The following is a 21,758-nucleotide window of genomic DNA, read 5'->3' on the forward strand; positions in this document are numbered from 1 at the left end:
TATATATACAATGATAGTAAGCTTAGACTTCATCGTAGAATTATTTGTATTCTTCGAAAAAATAATAAATACGTTTCCACTACCCAGGAATCAAGCGGCAGAGTTATATTAATATATACCTATACATATAATGTTGCGAGTTTAAAATTGATTATTGATGTCAACACACCAATGATATCTTGAATACAATTTTAGAGAGTAAACACGTTAAACACTTTTTATCTTTCAGATAATCATAAATGTAGCGCCTCGGCCGTAAGCGACCTCGGCTCAAACATGAAATATAAAAAATTATTATGGTTTTACAGTTTATACGTCAAGTCTGGATGTTACAACACGAAATCTCATCATCTTTCACGTATTAATATAATTAGTAAACGTGAAAACGTGATATTAAACGTTGTTGTACATCCACAAATCTTATCTTGTTTAGTCTATGAAATATTATTTATGTAATAACTCATCCAATTTCATAATAACTCATCCAAACACCTCTTTTTTAAATCAACTCAAAGTTCTAGTAGATTGAAATAAATTAATATAAGGAATGAGTTATAAAGTCTCGTCGGTGTAATTATAATTAATGGCTTCTGTTATAAATCACTACTAGTTTCTGTGCCCCTTTTTAATTTAAAACATGCATAACTAACATTTTTTAACCAAATGCACGAGTTTTTTATTCAATTTTTTTATTAGTTTTTTTTTCCATCTCCTCCTTCATCAATTATTAAACGAGCTCGTTTAAAATAATATGAGAAACGGTTCGTACCCCGAGGACAATTTTCGTTACCATACAGAATTCGTTCAAGCGATGAATACTAAAACAAACCCATTAACGTATATTACTCTTTGGTGTGCAGCGTTGAAGTAGCGTTTTCGGTTGTAATTTTAGCTCTGTTTCAATGGCTTACGTCGTATTCATTTCCGCAACGGTCACTATTTCCATTCTATTTTCGAAAACCGTATTACTAATTAAAAGCCAACTACAAAGCAATATAAATACTTTAAGGTCGGCAGTAAATTAAATCGAAGCAGTAACTTCGGTAACTTGGTTCTTATTTAAATTCCAGACTGGTTCTAAGTTTTGTGAGACTCTCAAGATTGCCATTTTGATTTTCTTAGTACTTTGATGCATTTTCTTGCTTTTATTGTCTTCCTCGCGTTTCTTAAAACCAGTTTACGGCTTCGTTTATATTACCTGGAAGTGACGTCGTTATGCAACTCGTCGAAAAGTGATTAGTTCGGATGACTTTTAAACCTTGTTTGTTGCTAACGGAAGCTTGCGGAATGTACAGTAATGTTAAAACTGATTGTTTGCAAAATATTAGAAACAACACATACATTTTTATCAAGGTTTCATGAATCATTAAGGGAAATGATTTATTTTCGGAACAAAGCAATTTTATCAATTTAGAATTGATTTGATAATATATAAACAAAAAAAATTATTATATCTTACCTTAATTAACTCATTTCTAAACCAAAATTCATTATACCCAGCTTAACCTTAATTACGGTCCCATTATAATCATCAAGGGGTGAAATTGATGCCCAATAGATCATTATAGGAGAAAGATGGTTTCGGTTGCTGACAAAAGGTGACGGTCAATTAAGTAGGAAGGAGAGCAGCCTTCCTTTTGGCTTGGTGCCCGATGCGGCGTGTTCTTCGGGTAATTTATTAAAACACACTTAATTGGCGCCTGCAGGAAAAGAGATGGTGACTCGTTAAAACCCGTAAAGTCGCGTTTTAACATCGAACAATGCGGTCCACTCGTTACGATAATGAATTTCCTGCGTTGCCTCCGTGGTCGTCCACCTCTCGTCGTCGTCGTCGTCGTTGATGGCGTATCGTGAATTCAATTAACGCGGTTTTCGAACGCTGCGCGGGTGTGCTGTGAACAAACGCATAAATTAACTCGGTTAATTAAGGACGTTGTTGACTTTTAAGTTTTAGTTAAACCCGTATAAAGACTCGGTTTATGTGAATATCCATCAAGATATGTGTGTGATGATATAATAGGAAAATTGAAATATATCGCTTCTCTTTGAAATGAAGTCAATAGGTAAAGTGAAAGTAAATTTAAAATAATTCTTAGCCTGTCATCAGGTATGTAAAATATAGGAGCCCAAGGCATAATTTAAATCGAGCCAAGTCAACGTCTCCTCCGAATACATTATGCACGCAGAGTTTATATTTTCATATTCACACTGGCGCCGCTAATATATAGAATCGAATATTTATAGTAGCAAGGACATGAGAGACCAACCGGCTCACACGCGTTTAACGTAGAAAGTGAAATTATGACGTTATTAATAGACCACGTCTGGCGAAAATGTTTATGCGTAAATGTTGCGGGTACCCCATCAATGAAAGTCTATAAACGGACGGCGGATGACGACAGAGCACAAATTCATATTATAAAGTTAATGCCGTAATAGAAACGTCGGCGAGGCGCAATAAACCGTGTGAGATTTACGGGGCAGTTTGTTTTGCAACCGAACGTGGGGGTCGTAAATCAGTTCGTTTTAAATAGACCGGGAAAATGTTGATTTCGCGTTAATTCCTAATAATCCAACGGAGAACCGATCCAAGATTTACGGTGGGTTCTATTGTCCGAGATGCTAAAGAAACGACGCTACAACATCCAACCTCTTTAATTAGTCGATAATTTATAGGCGGTGATGTCTTGTTAAGGCTTTGAACGTGTGGAATGTTACGGACTTTTTTCTTTTCTAATCTTTTTTTTAAGGTTCTTTTATATCATTAATCAGAATGTTTCAATTTTGTCACCTTTATTTGTATTACTTTGATATAAAAACCGTCGATGTTATACGATTATTTTTATCAAAAAAACGACATTCCCCTTTTCGAAAAAATATATTACAGAGTCGGTGATAAATTCGGCGTTCGTTGTAAACGCGGATCGAAACGAAGTGGGTCCGGGTCTTGTCTTATTCGAGGTCGGTAACCAGTTCTATTTTTGTTCGGATTCTTCGCGATGCGCCTCGCGTTCAAAGGTCGTGAGGCGTCGACCCGACGAGAGTCCCTAGGGATGTCGATGCACATTCCAGGGGACGCGATGTCGCAGCATCTGCATCACAACCATTGTTTAATGCAAAGATCCTCTTATTAATATTAAATAATATGATTTTGAGTTAAATATGGAAAATTTACGTGATTTCTCGTAAATCTGACGGTTTGATGACAACAAACAAACGAGGTACATAATCCACGTCGTGGATATTACCATAATTTATGTCGTCGGAGTAGTTGAGGATAGGTTAAAATGACAGGGGTTACGTTCAGAAATTCAATTCTGCGGCAGCAGAAACAAATTGCTGGAGATCAGGGTCTACACATCCCACCGGTATACGACCATAAATCCAATGGACAATTTGCTAACGGTCCTTATCGCTTGCATCGTTGGATACCTGAAATTTTTAAACGAAGCTACCGACCTGTAGCTGGGAGAGAGAACTCGCGAGAAACGTAGATGTAATCTTGTGCTCGATCGCACGAAAGCATTTATTATCGCCTGGGCTTCTCGGCTTTTGCGAAATATTACCAAAACCGATTATTAACACCTACACGAGAAGAAACCTATTTATTATAAACAAGCATTATAAACATAAAGGGGCATATACAAATCAAGAACCACTTCTAAATAAGATAACAAACCCCAGAGGTGTTTGCTTGTTCATTCCCTACCGCATTCCTATTTCGATCTATCTATAGATACTTAAGCATTGACGTTCTAGAAAGAAAAAAAAACTAGTTCCAGAGCTAAATTGAGTTTTCAACTTTAAATAAATTAGGTGACTCAATAAGTACACATTTAAACGTATCTATGTCCGAAAACTAACAAATGACTCAGCCAGAATTTCTTCGAAAACATTGAATAATTTTACTAAATATAAATCTATTAGAATGATCATTATAAATATAAACGAATAAAAATTGAGGTCAAGTATAAATCCAATCTACCAATCCATGTACAGAGTTTAACCGGTTAAGGAGCACATATTATATGTAGAGAGAGGGAGTTTTAAATAAAGCCCTCCCGTCGTTGTTGGGTTTCTAAAAGTTATTCTCGATTATAATTGCGTCCCGACAAACAAAAGCAATTGTTCTCCTTATATGCACTCGATCAGGTTAAATCGAAATACTAATACTACTTTTAATATTTACAATTCCGCCGATAATAATAATGATAATACATAGTTCGCCACGTGTTATTTACAAAATTTATTTTATTTTGAATATGTTTTGGGAACTTTACATCTGGCCGAACTCATAACTTTTTTATCAAATCGTTCTTATCTGGGGTTGCGCACGGTTCGATGTAATCCAATGTAAATATTGATTGTCGGTAACTTTAAATTTTGCAATATGTTTACGTAAAATTTAATGGTCTTTGAACTTCTACGATCATTACTTTAATATGTGTAGGGCTCAATTAAAATTACCGAGCAATTTAGTTTTAAACTTCCCACATACGAAGTTTTGATTTCTATAGACCCTCGTATAAATGATTGGATCCCACGTATAACTTCCTAACAAAAGATGTTTGGGGTCTATTGTATTGGAGAACATGAAAGGAGCAAGCTCTTAGCTTTGGTTTACTTGTCATTTGAGGTATAAACAAAGAATCTCCACTTCATAATCTATTGTTTTAAGAAAGGGGTGAAATAATGTTTTGCAAGTTATATTTTTTTAAGCCGAGATTACTTCTATTTTTGTTTATATGGCACTAAAAGAATAACACCACTTTCCAAAAACTTCAAAAATGTCCATATTTTTATAACGACACATCATTAAAAATTTAATGACTAATTAAATAGCGTCCTTTTATCCACAAAGGAAATGCTAAAGATCCGTAAACATCAAAGAAATAGCCACTTGAAAGCAATTTACCGCCCTTTTGCATTTAACTTGGCGATTTTCAAAGACAATAAAAGGAGACGTTTCAAACCCCGTCCCTTTAAGGGCAAGTTTTCTCCTCCATTCTACGTTTATTTATAGTGTTCCATTCGTTTCAATGTAGTAAGTACTCGATACTCTCGATAGGAAATATCGTTTTGTGGTGCTTTTCAATGGGTGGAAATAAAACCTGTATAGCGAACGTAATAACATACAACGTTCCTGGGTCGATTAAATCTTTAATAACACTTTACCGTCTCCGCGGTGGTATGTTCACACGTTTTCTTACTACTACTTCTTACCACAAGCGACATTATTATCATACAATACTGTGCCTGTATCGGTAAAATCAAATAAATATCAAGACCGTGTATAGTAGACGACCGTCATGATTATACGTTTTCTAGAGCACCATTTATGGCAGCTGGTTACATTTCATGGGTTAGGAGTTCGTATATAAACGCATAATACAAAAGGAAAAAGTAGATCAAGTGAAGCGTAACCGAGCATTAATTTTCAATGTGGTCTCGGTGCATTGACTCAATTTGCGTCAGACTTGATGTAACTTATACCCATCAATATAAACTTCTGAGTAATACCACTTCACTTTCAATACCAATTCAATCAGAATTTTAAATTTAAACTCTATAATAAAGTTGAATAATTAAATTGAATAATTAAATGTTCTTGAAAACTATTTTAATAGGTGATTAAGAATTTGTAGCATTAAAGACTATCAATGAAGGCTTTCATCGATAACGGATTAGTAGTACATCCATTAACATCGTTTACGATGAGCTTAAGTGTAGGTTTACGTGTTTTATTCCGGGTCAATGATTAGATAAAGACTGCAGTAAGAAAGGATCCCTTTATGAAAATTATTTTAAATACATTCTTTAAACATTTGTTGAGACTATATATTTTCAATAGGAGAATACTAACGGATGTACGTTTTATTCTTGGCTTCTTCCGATCTTTGAGTGACTTCCGGTCCCGTATTGTTCGGCACCGTCATCGCCATGTGTTGCTAAGTACAAAGTCAAATGGGTTTTGGCACAGCTGTTTACCGTTCTCGGTTGTCTACCGGTTTTAATATATCTGTTCCAACTTATCTTTTTAAGAAACACTTTCAGACTCATATATCAATACTTTTACGCATTTTTATTCGATATTTTTAACCAATTTAACCCTTGTCTCCCACGAGATCGTTCTCCCGTAACAGGGGCCCCATGGAATGAAAGATTTTGCGATGTCTAACGAGTCAAGGGGACCTTCAAGTCAAATTCTTTTGTTCCATTTTTTTATCCTTCTCGTCAACAGAAGACGCTGTGACTCATGGTTGTTTTGTACACACGTTGATGAAACCGAAAATTCGATTCTGACTCTTGAAAGGGCTACTGTTTTCGTTTGCCTGTCTAAAATAATAGGACGTTAAAGTTGGCGTATATTCAAGATTACAGTTCATGGGAAAGAAAAACAGATTAAAAGAGAATGATAAACCTGTTTTTTGGTATGAACATCCAGTGCAAGCGCATTTGTTTAAATTCCCGTGAAGCCGAAACGTATGATTAATTTTCGAGTATACGTGGAACATAAATCTTGTTGCGATCTTTTGCTAAATTGGGCACCGTATCGTCGTAAATCTTTCACTTTTAGCTACCAAACCGCGAATATGCAAATCCGACGAATCTCATGAGCAATACGTACACACCCAGTGTCGTCTTTTAAATGAAAACCGACACTGGTTTATAAACCCGCATACCAAATTCCGACCCGTTCCGTTAAACTTCCCGTTCTCCCTTGATAAATTTAACCCGTATAAGTCCCTAAATCCCACCAGATGGAGATTCGTGATGTGTTTTCACCGCGACATCCCTAACCGTGATGTTACCGAAAATTTTGTGACGTTCCGTGATTTTCCCTTCCCATGTTTATTCCAATTGGGGATGTTTTTCCAAAGACAAAATATTATAACGTATATACAATTTTTATAATTTAAGGGTCTTCAGAATATGAAACTTTGATGAAACCTTTTATTGGTTATAGTCTCAAGGAAATTGAAATTCCTACGTGGTTGGAATTTCAATCACAGCGTAAACGACCACTTGAAACTTTAAAGTGAATTTTCTTATATCATCCGAACAACTTTTATTTTTCGAATGAAAATTTCATTTTGTGCAAAGTAACATCAATATTTCGTTTTAAAGCAGTGATATGGGTTGCTGTATCTTTACAAAAATGTATACACCTGCCAAGTGAGCGCATGAGTTTATCCAATTAAGTCAAGGTCGCTTGCGGCCGTGGTTCTACAATTAATATCATATCAATCCGAAACTTCATCTTGTCTGGTAGTTCTGGTTTGTGGCGATACTCTTCTATTATTACTATTAGAAAAATATTATTATCAAAATGGATATTAGACTTAATCTTTCAACATTTCACATCAAAAGTAATTAAACTTGAAAAACTCTTCTTCAAGTAGAAAATACATTTTCTAATTATCTTTGTACGCGCTAGAGAACTCCCTCGTTACAGCCTTTTACAGATAATCCAATTGAAGCGTGTACATCCGCTCGGTATTCTTTTCAAGTAGAATCCCCGGGGCAATTCTAAAGTCTTTTTGCCCAGGTGAAGCTTCGCTCAAGAGATCCCGAACGAGCGGTTATTTACCGGATGAAGTAGTTGTGCCGAATTCAACCGAACATGTTGCGTATTTTCCACCTCCCCGTAGATTTAATAATAAACAGAGGGGTTGGGCTCGCTCCAATTCATTGCTCTAGGCGTGTATTCCTATAGGGTCCTTCTTTTATAAAATCGATGCCCGCCAGCTACGTTGTCTTGTTACCACCGTTGAGTGAGCTTTCCGGAGCTCGTTATCACATCTTTCATATTCAACGTACAAAATCGGCTGTGTTGATAAAATCGTTATTCTAGTAAAACTGAGATTGAGTGTTCCCAAAACGATGATGCCCTTCGGGATTTTCCCCCAAAACTCCCCACCTGTCCAGTCAATGGATGCAGAGTCACGGCCACGTCCCAAACAGAAAGGGCTCGGTTGGTGGTCGATACTTTACCTCGCCGCTCTAGTCGCACCCTTTCGTTACAGATTATCGGATTTTTTCCAGTAAATCGCTCGCCCTTTTGTAGTCGCCGACAGGCGATTGCGATCGCCACAAATCGACGTTATCGGAAGTGACGGAAAAGTCCCTTAACTATGAGAAAGCGTTCACATGCGCGCAGATTTTCCGCTATGAATGGAGAGTACGTGCGATAAACCGGCCACCCCTCTCCGGGTATTCGCCGCCTCTCATCATCGATTTTCCAAACCGCTGAAATAGTAAAATGCGGAAGGAGAGACTCCCCGACATAACACATTGTATGGTGTCAATGTCGAGTTTACGCACTCCGTGTGCATGGTTATAAACGTACGTTAAAAGTATCCGTTTTTGTTTTTTCAGGTCGGGAAAACTGTCCACAATGGAACTTTGAACAATAGATAACGCAACAAAGCCTCGTAGGCTCCACCTTGGCATTGAAAATGTTTTCAATAGTGAATGTTTTTTGGATCAATATTGCAACTAAAATTTAAATAAGAAACTAAATAAGTTTATTAGAAAGTTTGATTTATCGAACTTGAAAATGTTCTACGTAAAAATTGTGACCGGGTGTAACGGTTACGAGTTGCAGGTGTAGCCATAGAACTCCGTAAACCGCACACTAATTGTGTTTGAAATCTTGCCAGGTCATCAACTTTCAGTACGGCTACGAGTTGCAAGAACTTTCTGGGCACTCAACGGAAAGTCATTACGTGAGAAATATTTAATACTCGTTAAAGTCTACTTCCGAATACAAACTTTATACATGTAGTTCATTTAACCCATTTGCATCATAACCTCAGATATGCGCGGATTTTTCCTGAATATGGATTTTGCTGAATAATAACTAAAATTAGAATGAACTTGACATTTTTTAAATTGGTGTAAGGAGTGACTTAACTATACAAAATCAATAAGTGAAGCAAGTTTAGTGAATCAGAATTAGAAGGGTCAGTTAGCTTACCCTAGGGTTAAACTTCGGTAACAAGTTGTTACACACCCTAAATCGAAAAAGAAATAAGGATGCTATATTTTCTGGCGCCCTAATTTGGCACCGAACCCTAAAAACATTTTGTTTCCTCCTCCAGAATCCCCAGCAGGATCGATCCAACGTTCTGACGTCAAACTTTTTATAGCAATTTCAAGTAGCTCTCGACCCTAATAACTTTTTTCCATAAAAGCTCAACCGAAAAGAATAATCCATACATGTTTAATAAATCTATGTATATTATACAGAGGCAAATTGCAGAATTAAGATGGTATTGTAATATTATTAATAACGCGTACGACACCCTGATGTACTTCTGGTAACAGTGCGCAGCGTGAAACTTTATCAATGTCTTGGAGATGTATAGCAATACATATAACGGGTGTTATATCCAAGCGTAAAGATAGGACACAGCAATTTATCCTTGTTTAAGTTGAATTCCCTGCCGGTTTTATCGGTCGTTAAAAGTTTGAGTCCGTTTCATAACAATCAGTAAAAATAAAAGTTTTGAAAATTGTATAAGTTTGTGATGATATAACTTTAAAATTTCAATAAAAAAATTAAAAATTCAATAAAATGAATCCAGAATTATCGATTTTCATCTTATTCTCCACACTTCGAAGAACTCTCGATAGAAGTACAAGGAACCCCTCTTTCGATTTGAAACCCGATGCGATACAAATCGCTTTTGTATTCCGGTCTTGCAATCGCAGCTTTTGTGAGAGAAAGTTAATAGGAAGTTAGTTTGAAAAATAAAACGCGATAGTCGCGTAACCGTTCCAAACCGTCGCTTCGATGGCAAAAGTCCCACAGATCCAAAGAGCAAAGTGAAAATATCCATTTATAGAGTTACTGTCTATCAAAACTAATGCAATTGGAATGTTATAATCTCTTTAGTTGTTTTATGATATCTATTATGGTATGTTTATTTTCTTCCTCATCCTCTTCGTCCCCTTTTTCGGGAGGTAAAAAAAATTAACTAATTTTGCTCTTTAAATTAAAAAAAAGAAAAGAAATATATGATTGATTGCGGTTATTGTTAAAGTTTCGGAACGAGACAGATGGAGCTTATGGGGGATATATTGCGACCTTACAAAACCATTAATTCCTAAGGGTAGTGACTCTAACGAGTAAGGTCACGTGTCATCCATCAGACAATACCGTAATTAATTGAGTTAGTTGGGGCGACTGCCTCGGTGTCATGCTAGGTCGCGTGCAGTCACATTCCATGGTAATGAAAGCTAAAAGCAAAATTCTTTTTATTTTATATATGTTTTTGTATACTCAATCTCTATAAACAATTCACGCCTATAATAATTACCATGCCGAACCGGATGCCACTGTTTTTCCCGTCGAGCAGACCGGAAGTCGGTAGTGAATCGACTGACTGCCTCCTCAATGACCACAATTAACCCTTTTCGTATGCAAGAAACGTTCTCGTCAACGAAGCCGCTCCCGGTACCCTTCCAAAGAGAAATATCGGACCGCATAAACCTCCTTTTACCTTCTTTTACGAGCGTGGCAATAAAAAAAATAACGTTCTCATTTTCGTTTCTGCTATTGTAAGCATCTTGGATCTTATCGTGTTTAATTGGAGAAGTGGGACACAAGAAGAATCCCTTGGGAGGGAAGTGGGTTGGTTGGATTACGGTGTGTCTTTTTAGACGCCCATAATCTTAACGACCTTCTTTACGTTATGAAATTATTTTTTTCATTTTCTTTTCCTGCGGGAAATATGAGAAGCGACATGCAATTCCTTGTGGTTATATTTATGGCATTGATTCATTTTTATATTAAATTTAATTAATATAATCTTCTATTCTTGACCTATTTATTATATAACGAATTTATCATCTTATTTAATTTGAAATATAAAATCCAAAATAAGAACAAATTATTAAAGTTGACAAGTAAAACATTATTTCTTTTCAGGCATGTTTTGATATACTTTGATAGTTGTCTCATTCGCTATTTGCACTTTGTTGCTTAATTTGAACGTTATCATCCAAGTAAATAATTACTAAAGTTCGATCCTAACGTTCCTTCTTGTTGTGTTTGGAACTTGTTTGAGGTTAAATGTCATACTATTCCGGCTCCTCCACCTTAACCATCTAGTACTAGAGTTACTAATTACAATAAGAATTTAAGTAAATTAAAATTTATAAATAAATATATAAAAATTTCTCGGTTTGTTTCTTTCACGTGGTTTTTACTAAAATATTGTCCCATCTCTGTGTAGTGGGGTTAGCGAATGAAACGGTTTGCTACTGGCGGAATGAACGAGAGAGATGAAACGAGGGTTTGCTGGATGGGATAGAGTGAGAAATCCCGTTCGTGGGGGTTGAATCCTGCGGCACACGATCGGCGTCGGCAAGCGTCCAGGGGTTAGTATGACGTCACAACGTACGCGGGTACGACACGCTTCGCGTAACCTAAAGCCGGCATTTCCTCTCTTCACCTTAACATCTTTCCTACTCAATTTCCAATATCGGCTCTTCCCAAAGATCAACGATTCGTCGATTCATCCCTCGAATCATCCCTTGCATTATCGTTCGAGAGAGGGATGTTTTGGACTCAAAGTGTACTTGAAAGTTTTGATTTCGATTTATTTTTCGGAGTAATAATAATGTGATTGTGGATGTTTTTTTAAAACTGTGCTGGTGTGATTGGAACGCAAAATGTTTAAATCGTGGAAATTTGGAACTAAGGTAAATAAGGGAAGTTGGTTTTGTTGATTTATTTTTGTGTTGTGAGCGGATTTGGTGGGAAATTCACGGTTTTTATTTACCCACGCTTTTCGATGTAAATACTCTCTCTCTTTGCTGTTGTTATTCTTCTTTAACGATCGATTAAATAAACATATCGAGTATTTTAAGTTACTTCTAATTGCCAAATTTACTCATTACTTAACGGTAATGAGTTAATTGTTTCTTAGTACTTCTAATTGATTTTGGTAACACTTTGGTTTCCATAAAATCTTATCGGTAATTATTATTACTGAAAATGTGACGAATCGATATTCAAAAATAGAATTCGAGTCGATTTTAACTTTGTTATGCGGTCAATAAACTACGTAATAAATCGTAAATGTTTTAACTTTCCAAACTTTACTACACATATTCATCGAATACGTGTCGGGGGTTGTGTGTATCTCGTTTTCGAAATAGTAACGGCGTAGAGAACTTCTTGCATAATGTCCAACAAACGAGTTTGGTCAAAATTATTACACACACACATAGTCATGGGTCGTGTACTCGGCTATGTATAAACAATATCTTTGCCATCCGTGGTCGTAACGTTGTGTACCATAAAGTTACTCGGTCGAGCAAGTTTAATGCTCCACCCACTTTGCTTAAACAGACTTTGGCAACGTTTCTCTGTTCTCGTCCCTTTGATAAATTTAAGACTATTGTTACGGTTGACGGTAGCTAGTTTCATCTTGTAAATTGTATTACTTTGTTTTAAAAAAGATAATTTATATTAACCCATTTGCATTATAAGCTCAAATATGCACGCATTTTCGTGAATATTGATTTTGTTTAGCTAAACTTAAAATTAACTTAAAGAACTAACACAACCCAATCCGAATGATTCTAGTTCTAGGTTTAGTTTTATAGAGCGATGATCTGTTTTTTTGTGATCATCAGCGAATATATTATAATTTATTTACGTTGTCATTTCCTTTGAATGATCAAAATGGATTAACATTACAAATATTTATAAATTCTTTACTTAAAATATGGGACAAATTTATTTTTCCCAAGATGATTTTAAGAAGGTTAAATTGTTGACTGTTTCCGTTGTTTATTATTATTTCGACAAAGTATGTTCATGCTTATGTTTATGTCTACCACGAAAATTTTCACACCAATTTCATCACCATCAAGTTTTCTTTACGCTTTGCAATAATTGATTAATAATATCCTTTAAATTTTAGAAGTTTCAACAAAACAAAGAAAAGCTTTTGGGGACAAGCCTTAATTTGATGGTATTTCAACGTCATTACAGCGACAATCTTTATCTTTTGTGTTTTACCGACGATTGTCATGCAAACTGAGTAATTAAATTTGCACAGAACTCGCAATGTCTTTCATTACCATTAATATTTATTACATTAATATTAATGATTCGGAAAAAATGTCTTTTGAGCTTTTATGGGATTATCAAAAGGAAATCGGGAATTTCCCGAGTTGAAACGATTCCATCCTGGCGCGATTATGCCGCCCCTACAAAATGAAAGTACTAAATCGGAGCTCGGGTTTAATGAAAAAGTAATTAACACGTTGGATAGTTCTGGTATTGCCACGTTCACCAGCAATTCTCGGGTAATCGATATTAACGGATGTGGAGGGTTCCTGTAATTTCATCAAAAACCCTCAACTCCAAAATGAAAAGAGATTTCGTCGAAAAAGAGATATTTTAGGAGATATTTTGAAACATATTTTGGGACACGAAGTTCACACAAAGTTACACCCAAAATTAATGTCAAAATGTCTCTGAAATTAACAATTAGACGAGGGTCGAATAAACTAATCGAATTATACCAAACTAATTGAACAAAATTAATGAAGTAAACTAAGTTAATTATACCTAAATATTATAATTTATAATCTACTTGACTACATTAAACAACTTCATTTAAAAAAAAAAATTCTTCGTGACAACAAACTTAAAAGGAATGCAAAACTCGCTTGAAAATAGAACCGTCTCGAATACATTAGAATAACAATGCGACAACAACGAGAAAGAGCCAAAACTTTTTTGAAAGTTTTTCCCTTTTAACTCATGGTAATCGCCACCACAAGAACACCAATTAATTCCCAACTGCTGTTCTTATAAAAGTCTGCTGGCACTAAGCGAAGAGAAAAACCCTTTTGAATTATCGTTTTCTTCTTGCCTTCAAGATGCTTAAAAGAACCCGTTTGTCATTGGCGCGTTTACCACCAGGTCCAATAATTAGGTATCTCCACTGTTTTCCCATCAAATATTTTATGACTTGCTAGGAAGTTTGCTTGCGTTTGAGAAAAAGAAAGTTGAATAAAGGTCGTTAAATAAAGTGAAGAATTTTTCACCCTCTCTGTATAAATTGCACACTCATATCTAGATATGTTCATGTAGAACATTATAAAAGGCACGACGTCTTTATAATTAGAACCTAGACGGAATCTAAAGCTATCCTTAGTTGGATGACTCTCGTAAATTCATATTTTAAACCTTAAAAATAGGATTTTTTTTGTCTTATTTTAGTGAACATTTTAACTCTTTTTTATCTTTAACTCACCTCTTTTATTCCAAACATTTCTTCTTACACACCATTACTTCATGAAATCTGCAATAAAATGATTAATTTATACATATATTATACTGATTAGAAAGGTTATAAACATACATAAAAAGTTAAATCTAAAAACCACGAAAAATAAATCTTGTTCTAAAACTTAAATGTCATTGTCACTGGATATAGGTTATGTTCAGTTATATTGGTGAATTAGTTCGATTGATTATTTTATTTTATTTAAAACCCATCATTATAAAATAAATGTTTAATAATTTATAATTAAATTTGTTTTTGATATTTATAAGTGAATTATATATTTAATTTTATATAATAACTAACTCAAAAGTGTCAAATAGAACGCTTCAAATATAACTAGAATTTTAATTAAAATCAAAGTTTTAAAAAATTTTAGTAATTTAATAAAATAATAACAAATATGCAAATTAAATATCTTTGAAATAAATTATTTTTTTACATTTCTTTATTTTTTTGTTAGATGTGCTTTACTGCAAACTTCACACTATATACGTATAAATTTAATTTTTTCCGTATAGATATAAATTAAACAATTAACACTCAATTTTCTTAAAATACGATAAATTTTTCTATTTATTTTTACAATAACATTAAGGTCTTAAAATAATTTTTTTATTCAGTTTTTATAATTTTCTGCAAGATGGCCTTATTTTACACTGATTGTCAGATAGACTGTCACATTGACAGGTTATATCAAATTCAAGATTAAATTTTTTCTTTGTGATGTGATTTAATAGTAACACAAAGCATAAATCTAGATCTTAACTTTGTATTAAAATTTATGAAAGTATGTAAAGTAAGAACGGAAACGTTCAATACCCAAGGCCATAACGTTCCACATATATTTACCTTGAAGGTTAAAACCTTTTATATAACATTTATTGCCTTTTTTCATTGCACTTCTTACAAATTTCATCACGTTGACGATGGTTATCGCCGATGGAAGAAACGTCGTTACACGTTTCAAGAGAATAAACCCGGTGTAATTAGGACGATATAAACGATTAAAATGACATCTTTTGTAATCGGAGGACAAAAAAAAATACAATTAAAAGCAATTGCAGGCGGAAAATGAGAGACACGTAAATAAAACGTATAACTTTTAAACCGGACACGAACTCGAAGATCTTTAAAAGAAACTGGTTTATGAACTACGAGTTACTTAGGTCAAATAGCGGATCTTTGCCATCGTTTTTTTTTATTGATGGTGTCTATAAACTGTGTCAATTAAATAGTTTAAGTTCACACAACTCTGTATAAATAAATATCAAGTTAACGAAAACGTTAAAAAAGTTACAACATCCAATTAACGCCTAGTACATGAGGATCAAACAATCGGCTCTATTAATTCGCTTGTAACGCGTACCATCACGCACTGGTCATTGCTATTAATTGCCAAAGCGGTTGCAGAAACGGCGGTGGTCATTGTTTTACTTCTTTTTAAATCGCTCTCTTTCGTTTTAACGTCGCCTTCAGCTTCTACACCGCAAAATTGTCGTTGTAGACTTCTTGGAAATTCGTCGGCATCTTCGCTTTAAAGCTTGAAGGGACGAAGAAGTTGATGGCAACAACTTTATCCCGACAGGAAATAGCACGGATAATATAGCTTAGTTGTATAATTAAGAAAAATTTAATATTTTATGATATTAATTAGGAAACATTAATTTAATTTAGTTATTTAATTTTATTTTAGGGTTTGGATGGGGTGAGCTCAGCCAGTAATCTTCGTCCTCCAACAACAGAAATTTTAGCACCAAGAATCGACAGCTACAGATTTTCAATGGCAAATCTAGAAGATACTCACATGAGCGAATTAGATTCAATTTTGGGTGAATTGAACGCGATTGGATCACAATACGATAAGGAAATATCGCAAGGCCGCGAACAACGTTACTCAGGTAAAAAACGTTATTAAGTTATAAATAAAAAATTTAAAAAAACTTTATGATTAGACTCGCAAAAAACGCAACATCAATCACGAACGCATAGCAGAACATCATCTGAAGGCCCCCGATTAAAATTAGATGGAAACGAAAGTGATTCTTTGAAAAATGATTCGGGGAGAACGGATTCGCCGGATAATGATTCGGCTTTTAGCGATACAGTTTCGATGTTATCCAGCGAATCTTCAGCTAGCTCAGGAGGAAGTGGATCAAAACCGCACCCCATGATTCAATTGCCTCAAGATGAAGCAAGCAAAGTTAGGGCCGAAAAAATTAAAATGGCAATGGAAAAAATTAAGGAAGCCAACATACAGAAATTATTCGTTAAAGTTTTTACAGTGGATGGATCCGCAAAATCTCTTCTTGTAGACGAGAAGATGTTATGCGCTTACGTTACTAGACTTTTAGCTGATAAGAATCATGTTAGGATGGATCCTAAATGGGCTATTGTTGAACATATCCCAGATTTATTTATGGGTAAGTTACATCTTTAATTTTATTATTTATTAATAATTAATTTAATGATTTTTTTTAAATTAAGAACGAATATATGAAGATCACGAACGCCTCGTTGAAAATTTAATGTTATGGGCGAGAGATTCAAAAAATAAAATTTATTTCGTTGAACGTCCTGAAAAAACGTTTCTATTTATGCAACCGGAACGGTTCCTTCTGAGCAACTCGGACAGGAGGGAAAACCTCGATAACGACGAACATTCCCGCAATATTATGCTCGAGGAGTTCTTCTCGTCGAATAAAGTACCAGAAGTCGAGGGACCGCTCTACCTCAAATCTGATTCGAAAAAAGGTTGGAAGAAATATCACTTCGTTTTAAGAGCTTCCGGTTTGTATTATTTCCAAAAAGAGAAAGCAAAATCCGCGAAAGATCTCGTTTGCTTGGCTACGTTCGAAAACAACCAGGTGTATTACGGATTGGGGTGGAAAAAGAAATTTAAAGCCCCCACTGATTACGGGTTTGCGATCAAACACCCAAAATTACAAGAAGCTAAGAGTTCGAAATACATTAAATATTTATGCGCTGAGGATCAAACTACTTTGGAAAGATGGATGGTTGGGATTCGCATCGCAAAACACGGAAGGCAATTAATGCATAATTATAGATTGTTGGTGGAAGAGTTAGCTCAAGAGGATTTAGATTTATTGGCAAACGCTAGGAGTTGTTCTGTTAGTTCCATTGCGGTCCAATCGAACGTTACAACACCAACACAAGGGTATGCAAAACTAATTTATTAATTTTATTTAAAATAATTTCAATTTTTATTAACAGATATTCAGCCAGTGATGGATATGGAACACAAAGCGAAACTTATTCAACAACCAGTGAGGTTAGTTCCGGAAGACACAGCAGGGCAAGTAGTTCTAGTTCAAGTGGTTGCATGTCAGATGGTGCTCCATCAAGTTGCGAAAATGCTTTTGATTCTGAATTTTCAACAGGTAAATTTCAACATCGCAACTTAATTATTTTATTTAATGATTTCTTTTAATTTTAATTTAAAGGTACAATTAAAAGAAAACCATCGATGAAACCAAGTTTACCATTAACGAGCACCACGAGGCAATTAAAAGAAGTGGGCGAAACACGAGATGAAAACGATAGTACACCGACAGCCGGAAGTCCAGTTTCTTACACAAACACAGGTAAATACAAGTAAATATAAGTGAATTGATAGTATTCCCGCTTTAGTGTCAATGTCTTGCCATTCGCGTACTCGACATACTTTGGCACCGGGCCAGCAATAAAAACGAAGAGATAGATATTTATACGGTCGCACCCGAAATAGTATTAGTAGTAGCCGGTTTCGTATATATTTCAATTTCTAGGCACCCTCACGAGGAGACACACAAGAAGGAAATCGAGCAACTCGGGCGACGATTCGAACAGTAGCACGCTCAAAAGACAGCATTCTTACAAAAATAGGGGGTCGATCGAGTCGATGGGAAGCAGGAGCGGGACATCAACCCCTCTTTGCGGGACGCCGGTTAGGGAGAGAGCTTCGCCCTTCGGCGACAAACCCAGCCCGTTTAATGAAAGACCGCCGAGTTCTAATTCGGTTAGGAGTCCCGTGAATTCTATGGATGATATGCCTTCATCGATGGTAAGTTAATCATTATTTGTAGTTTTAAAGGGATTCTTTTTTTAAGAGATGCTTAAATTTCTTTTATTACTTGTTTTTAAGTTCCGCTTACCTTCTATTGAGTTAACACTGGCTTCGTCGAACGCCCCGGTTTTGAAGCATTGGAAATCCAATAACTAACACTTTCTAATATTCGTGCTTTCTGTTATAATTGCATGGTAGTTATTAATATTTTATTACTAACCGCTTTTTAAATAACTAATTATTTATAAAGATGATTTTGAACTACAGGTATAAAAGCTAATGGTTAATGTTTAAATATAAACATAATAAATTTTGTATCCAAGAGTCTCCTTAATCGCTCTCAAAATCTACCTCCAATATCTTTCTATTTGGAGAACCAGATACTCTTCTTTCAGGTTTACTATTCCTTAGCCTTTTCTCGGTTTTTATATGTACTTCAAGATTATCTTGTCTATATATGCAACATTTATATTTGTTAATAACTTATTAAACAATTTTATATTTTTCAGACTGATTCAATAATTTCTCTTCCACCACCACCAGAAGTAAATGAAGACACCATCATAACATCACCATCTTATCAATTACCACCACCACCTCCCGAATTATTTAATTCAACGTTATCTTTGGATAGTTTACCGCCACCACCAAATCCGAACGATTTGCCACCGTTAACTGGCGGTGAATTAACCGGAAGTCAATTATCATTGATGTCTTTGCCTCCACCGCCAAGCGAAAATGGTGATACAGGAACGATAAGGAGAAGAAAAGAAAATTGTACTCCAACGAATGGGTTGAGTCCAGATAGGACTCCCACGGCTGGGATGTCCCCAGATCAAACTCCAACTCAAAGTAGGATAAATACGCCGTGTTTTAGTCCCGGGGGGTCAACTTGTACCACTCCAACTCAACAGAGTTTCAATAACGGGTTTTTAAACGAAAACGGTCATCCCCCAGCGTATATTAATCCACCTCCATACCGTCAAAGTTCAACATTACCCGGATCATCAGCTTTTAGTAATAGTAATGGTTTGAGGTCGTCTTTAAGACAAACTTCGTTACCGCGACAAGTTTCCGTTAATAGTATGTCTTCTAATGTCAGTTCAAATTCATCGAATTCGACGTATTCAGTTCCTTCGTATTTGGGTGATTTTAATTCTTCGAGAAATTCCCCAAGCTTACAAAGAAAAGTTAACTTCCAAGAACCTTCGTCTCCAAAGAAAAGTGGTAAAAAAATCTCGTTTAATTTAATCCCGCAAGAAGCTCCGGCTCTCCCAAAAAAACCACCCCCACCTAAACGATCGGATAGTACAAAATTATCCAGCCCAAAAAAACTCGCCGACCCACCAAGTGATTTCCTTAAAGATTTACAAAGAGTGATGAGAAAGAAATGGCAGGTTGCGCAAAAATGCAAAGATGAACCATCAACAACTCCACACGAAGTACTTGGATTTAGGGATCCCCCCACTTTATTACCTGATTATAAGGAGACCAACGTTTCTAACTGGGTACAAGAACATTATGGACCAAATAATTTTTACGAAAACGTTTATAGAGATAGTACAGATAACGTAGTTGAATACGCAACAAGTCCGGTACATGTTAGGAATGATAAAATTTATGATTTCGTTCGTGGTAAAAGACCACCTCCACCGCCTCCGAAACGTAGCGAATCAACGCATTTGAGTACGCCAAAAATGCATTGATGCCGCGTGTGTTGAGATAATATTTCGGAATGTATTCTTATTAAAAGTTAATTTTTGAATTAACGTGTAACTATAAAAATCAAATTGGATTAAAAATGTTATTAAAAAAAAATAAAATAAACGAGTAGGTAATTTATAAATGTATTTTATGCTGTGATATTATTTTTAAAATCCGCAGATGGAACATATTTAAAAAAAATAATATTAATAAATTTGTGGGGAGACGACGTTTTTAATTTTTTTTTATTAATAAATAATTTCATAAATTTAATAAATTAAATAAATAAATCAAATTCAAACCTTTAACAAAGTACTGATTGCAAAATCTGTTAAAACTGCCAATAAAGCTGCCGAATGGTTGTAAGAAAAAAAGATGTGATTAGCAAAAACGTGCCATTTTATAAAAAAAGGAAAAGAAAATGGAATTTTTTAGAGGTGATTTTTGGTGGTGGTGGTTTTTTTTAAAAAGCGTTATTTGGTTTGATTGAAATTCCTTGTAAATAATTAATGATATAATAAATAATATAGGGCGGTTAGATTAGAAAACGATGAAAGGAAAAATGATGGTGCTTATGGGAAAACGCTGTTTGGCAGAAAATAACTAAATTAATCGATGTACCAATAAATTGCGACTATGTGATCTAAGTCGCGATTCGACTGCCGAAGCTGACCTTTTTTTGTATAATAAATACTTTTTAAGTAACTATTAATGTAATTAATGATTAAATGGGTTATGTAGATTGTAATTTTTTAGAAAAAAAAACCTTTTTTATATTTAAACGGAATTGAATTCTATTGTAAAATTATAAATCAAAGTTTTCTATATTTCATTAGCTGAAAAAAGCGTAAAAACTTTCCACAGGGTTGTAAACAAGTTATAAATAATCAAACATAAAAATATTCGTTTTTTTTAATTTATTTCGATAATATTGTGTATTTACCGTCTAACCAATATAATAATTATGTCGTAACGAATAATCTTTATTCATTTCTATATTAAAACCTTTTTCTATTTAAGATCTCTATAAATATATATATGTATACAATACCGTTGCCATACATTTTGTATGTTTTGTAAGTTTTATATATTCGAAGTAAAAAATTAACTATTAAATGTAAGACGACGTTACAGTGCTGGAAAACGTTAAGTTTTTGATAATTATTAAAAACTTAACGATTATCAACACTTCATCCTATTATATCCATTAGTCATAAGCCATAACATTCTTATTATTAACTTGATAGTGTCGTTTTGTATTTATTAAAAAAAAACGACGTAGCCGGAAAAAATAAAATGTATAGTGTCCATATTTAAGCATTTATTTATCGTATTTGAGACAGAAAAAAAATAAATAAAAGGGGTTTAAATAGAATTGCGTGCAATTATAAGTGTAAATCGTTAGATAATTTTTTACATATTTATCCTGGTATCTTGTATTGCTGCTATTTCAATTTAATAAATATTATAAATCTCTCCGATTATAATCCTCCAACTTTCGTGGGAGAGAACATTCGTATTTGCACCTATCATCATTTTCTTTTATTATGTTGGAACTTGTTTTAAACTCAGGTGCTTATTTAATATAGAAATTATGTATACTACCTAATGTTTCAGCATATATACTAACTGTTATGATAAATAGTATTACATTAATAAAACATTTAAAATAA

The 21,758-nt window shown here is 34.5% G+C and overlaps 1 protein-coding gene and 1 long non-coding RNA gene across 8 annotated transcripts in view; one reads left to right on the forward strand and one right to left on the reverse strand.

The window, feature by feature from the left end:
* The window catches only part of LOC111428032 (ras-associated and pleckstrin homology domains-containing protein pico), a 96,771-nt gene extending 75,013 nt beyond the window's left edge, over positions 1-21,758 (forward strand). For 3 of the 5 annotated variants that reach the window (XM_023063427.2, XM_023063426.2, XM_023063428.2), the window contains 7 exons: positions 16,012-16,216; positions 16,271-16,738; positions 16,803-17,493; positions 17,550-17,716; positions 17,780-17,920; positions 18,104-18,378; positions 18,891-21,758. In XM_023063427.2, coding sequence (XP_022919195.2) covers positions 16,012-16,216; positions 16,271-16,738; positions 16,803-17,493; positions 17,550-17,716; positions 17,780-17,920; positions 18,104-18,378; positions 18,891-20,087 — 3,144 coding nt within the window. In that variant the 3' untranslated portion in view covers positions 20,088-21,758. Of the gene's footprint in view, positions 1-11,434; positions 11,713-15,000; positions 15,175-16,011; positions 16,217-16,270; positions 16,739-16,802; positions 17,494-17,549; positions 17,717-17,779; positions 17,921-18,103; positions 18,379-18,890 lie in introns of those variants that run through there. The other 2 variants (XM_023063429.2, XM_071196567.1) reach the window with 2 other exon arrangements.
* On the reverse strand, positions 414-14,452 carry LOC111428036 (uncharacterized). 3 transcript variants are annotated; one of them, XR_011640576.1, is made up of 5 exons: positions 14,394-14,452; positions 14,286-14,333; positions 1,760-1,892; positions 1,460-1,700; positions 414-1,198 (listed from the first exon to the last, which is right to left on the reverse strand). It is a non-coding gene; the product is annotated as an uncharacterized lncRNA (long non-coding RNA). The 3 variants fall into 3 exon arrangements; XR_011640575.1 differs by having other exon boundaries at positions 414-947; positions 1,004-1,198; positions 1,460-1,892; XR_002708030.2 differs by having other exon boundaries at positions 1,460-1,892.

The sequence above is a fragment of the Onthophagus taurus genome, chromosome 6, assembly GCF_036711975.1.
Source record: "Onthophagus taurus isolate NC chromosome 6, IU_Otau_3.0, whole genome shotgun sequence".
Lineage (NCBI taxonomy): Eukaryota > Metazoa > Arthropoda > Insecta > Coleoptera > Scarabaeidae > Onthophagus > Onthophagus taurus.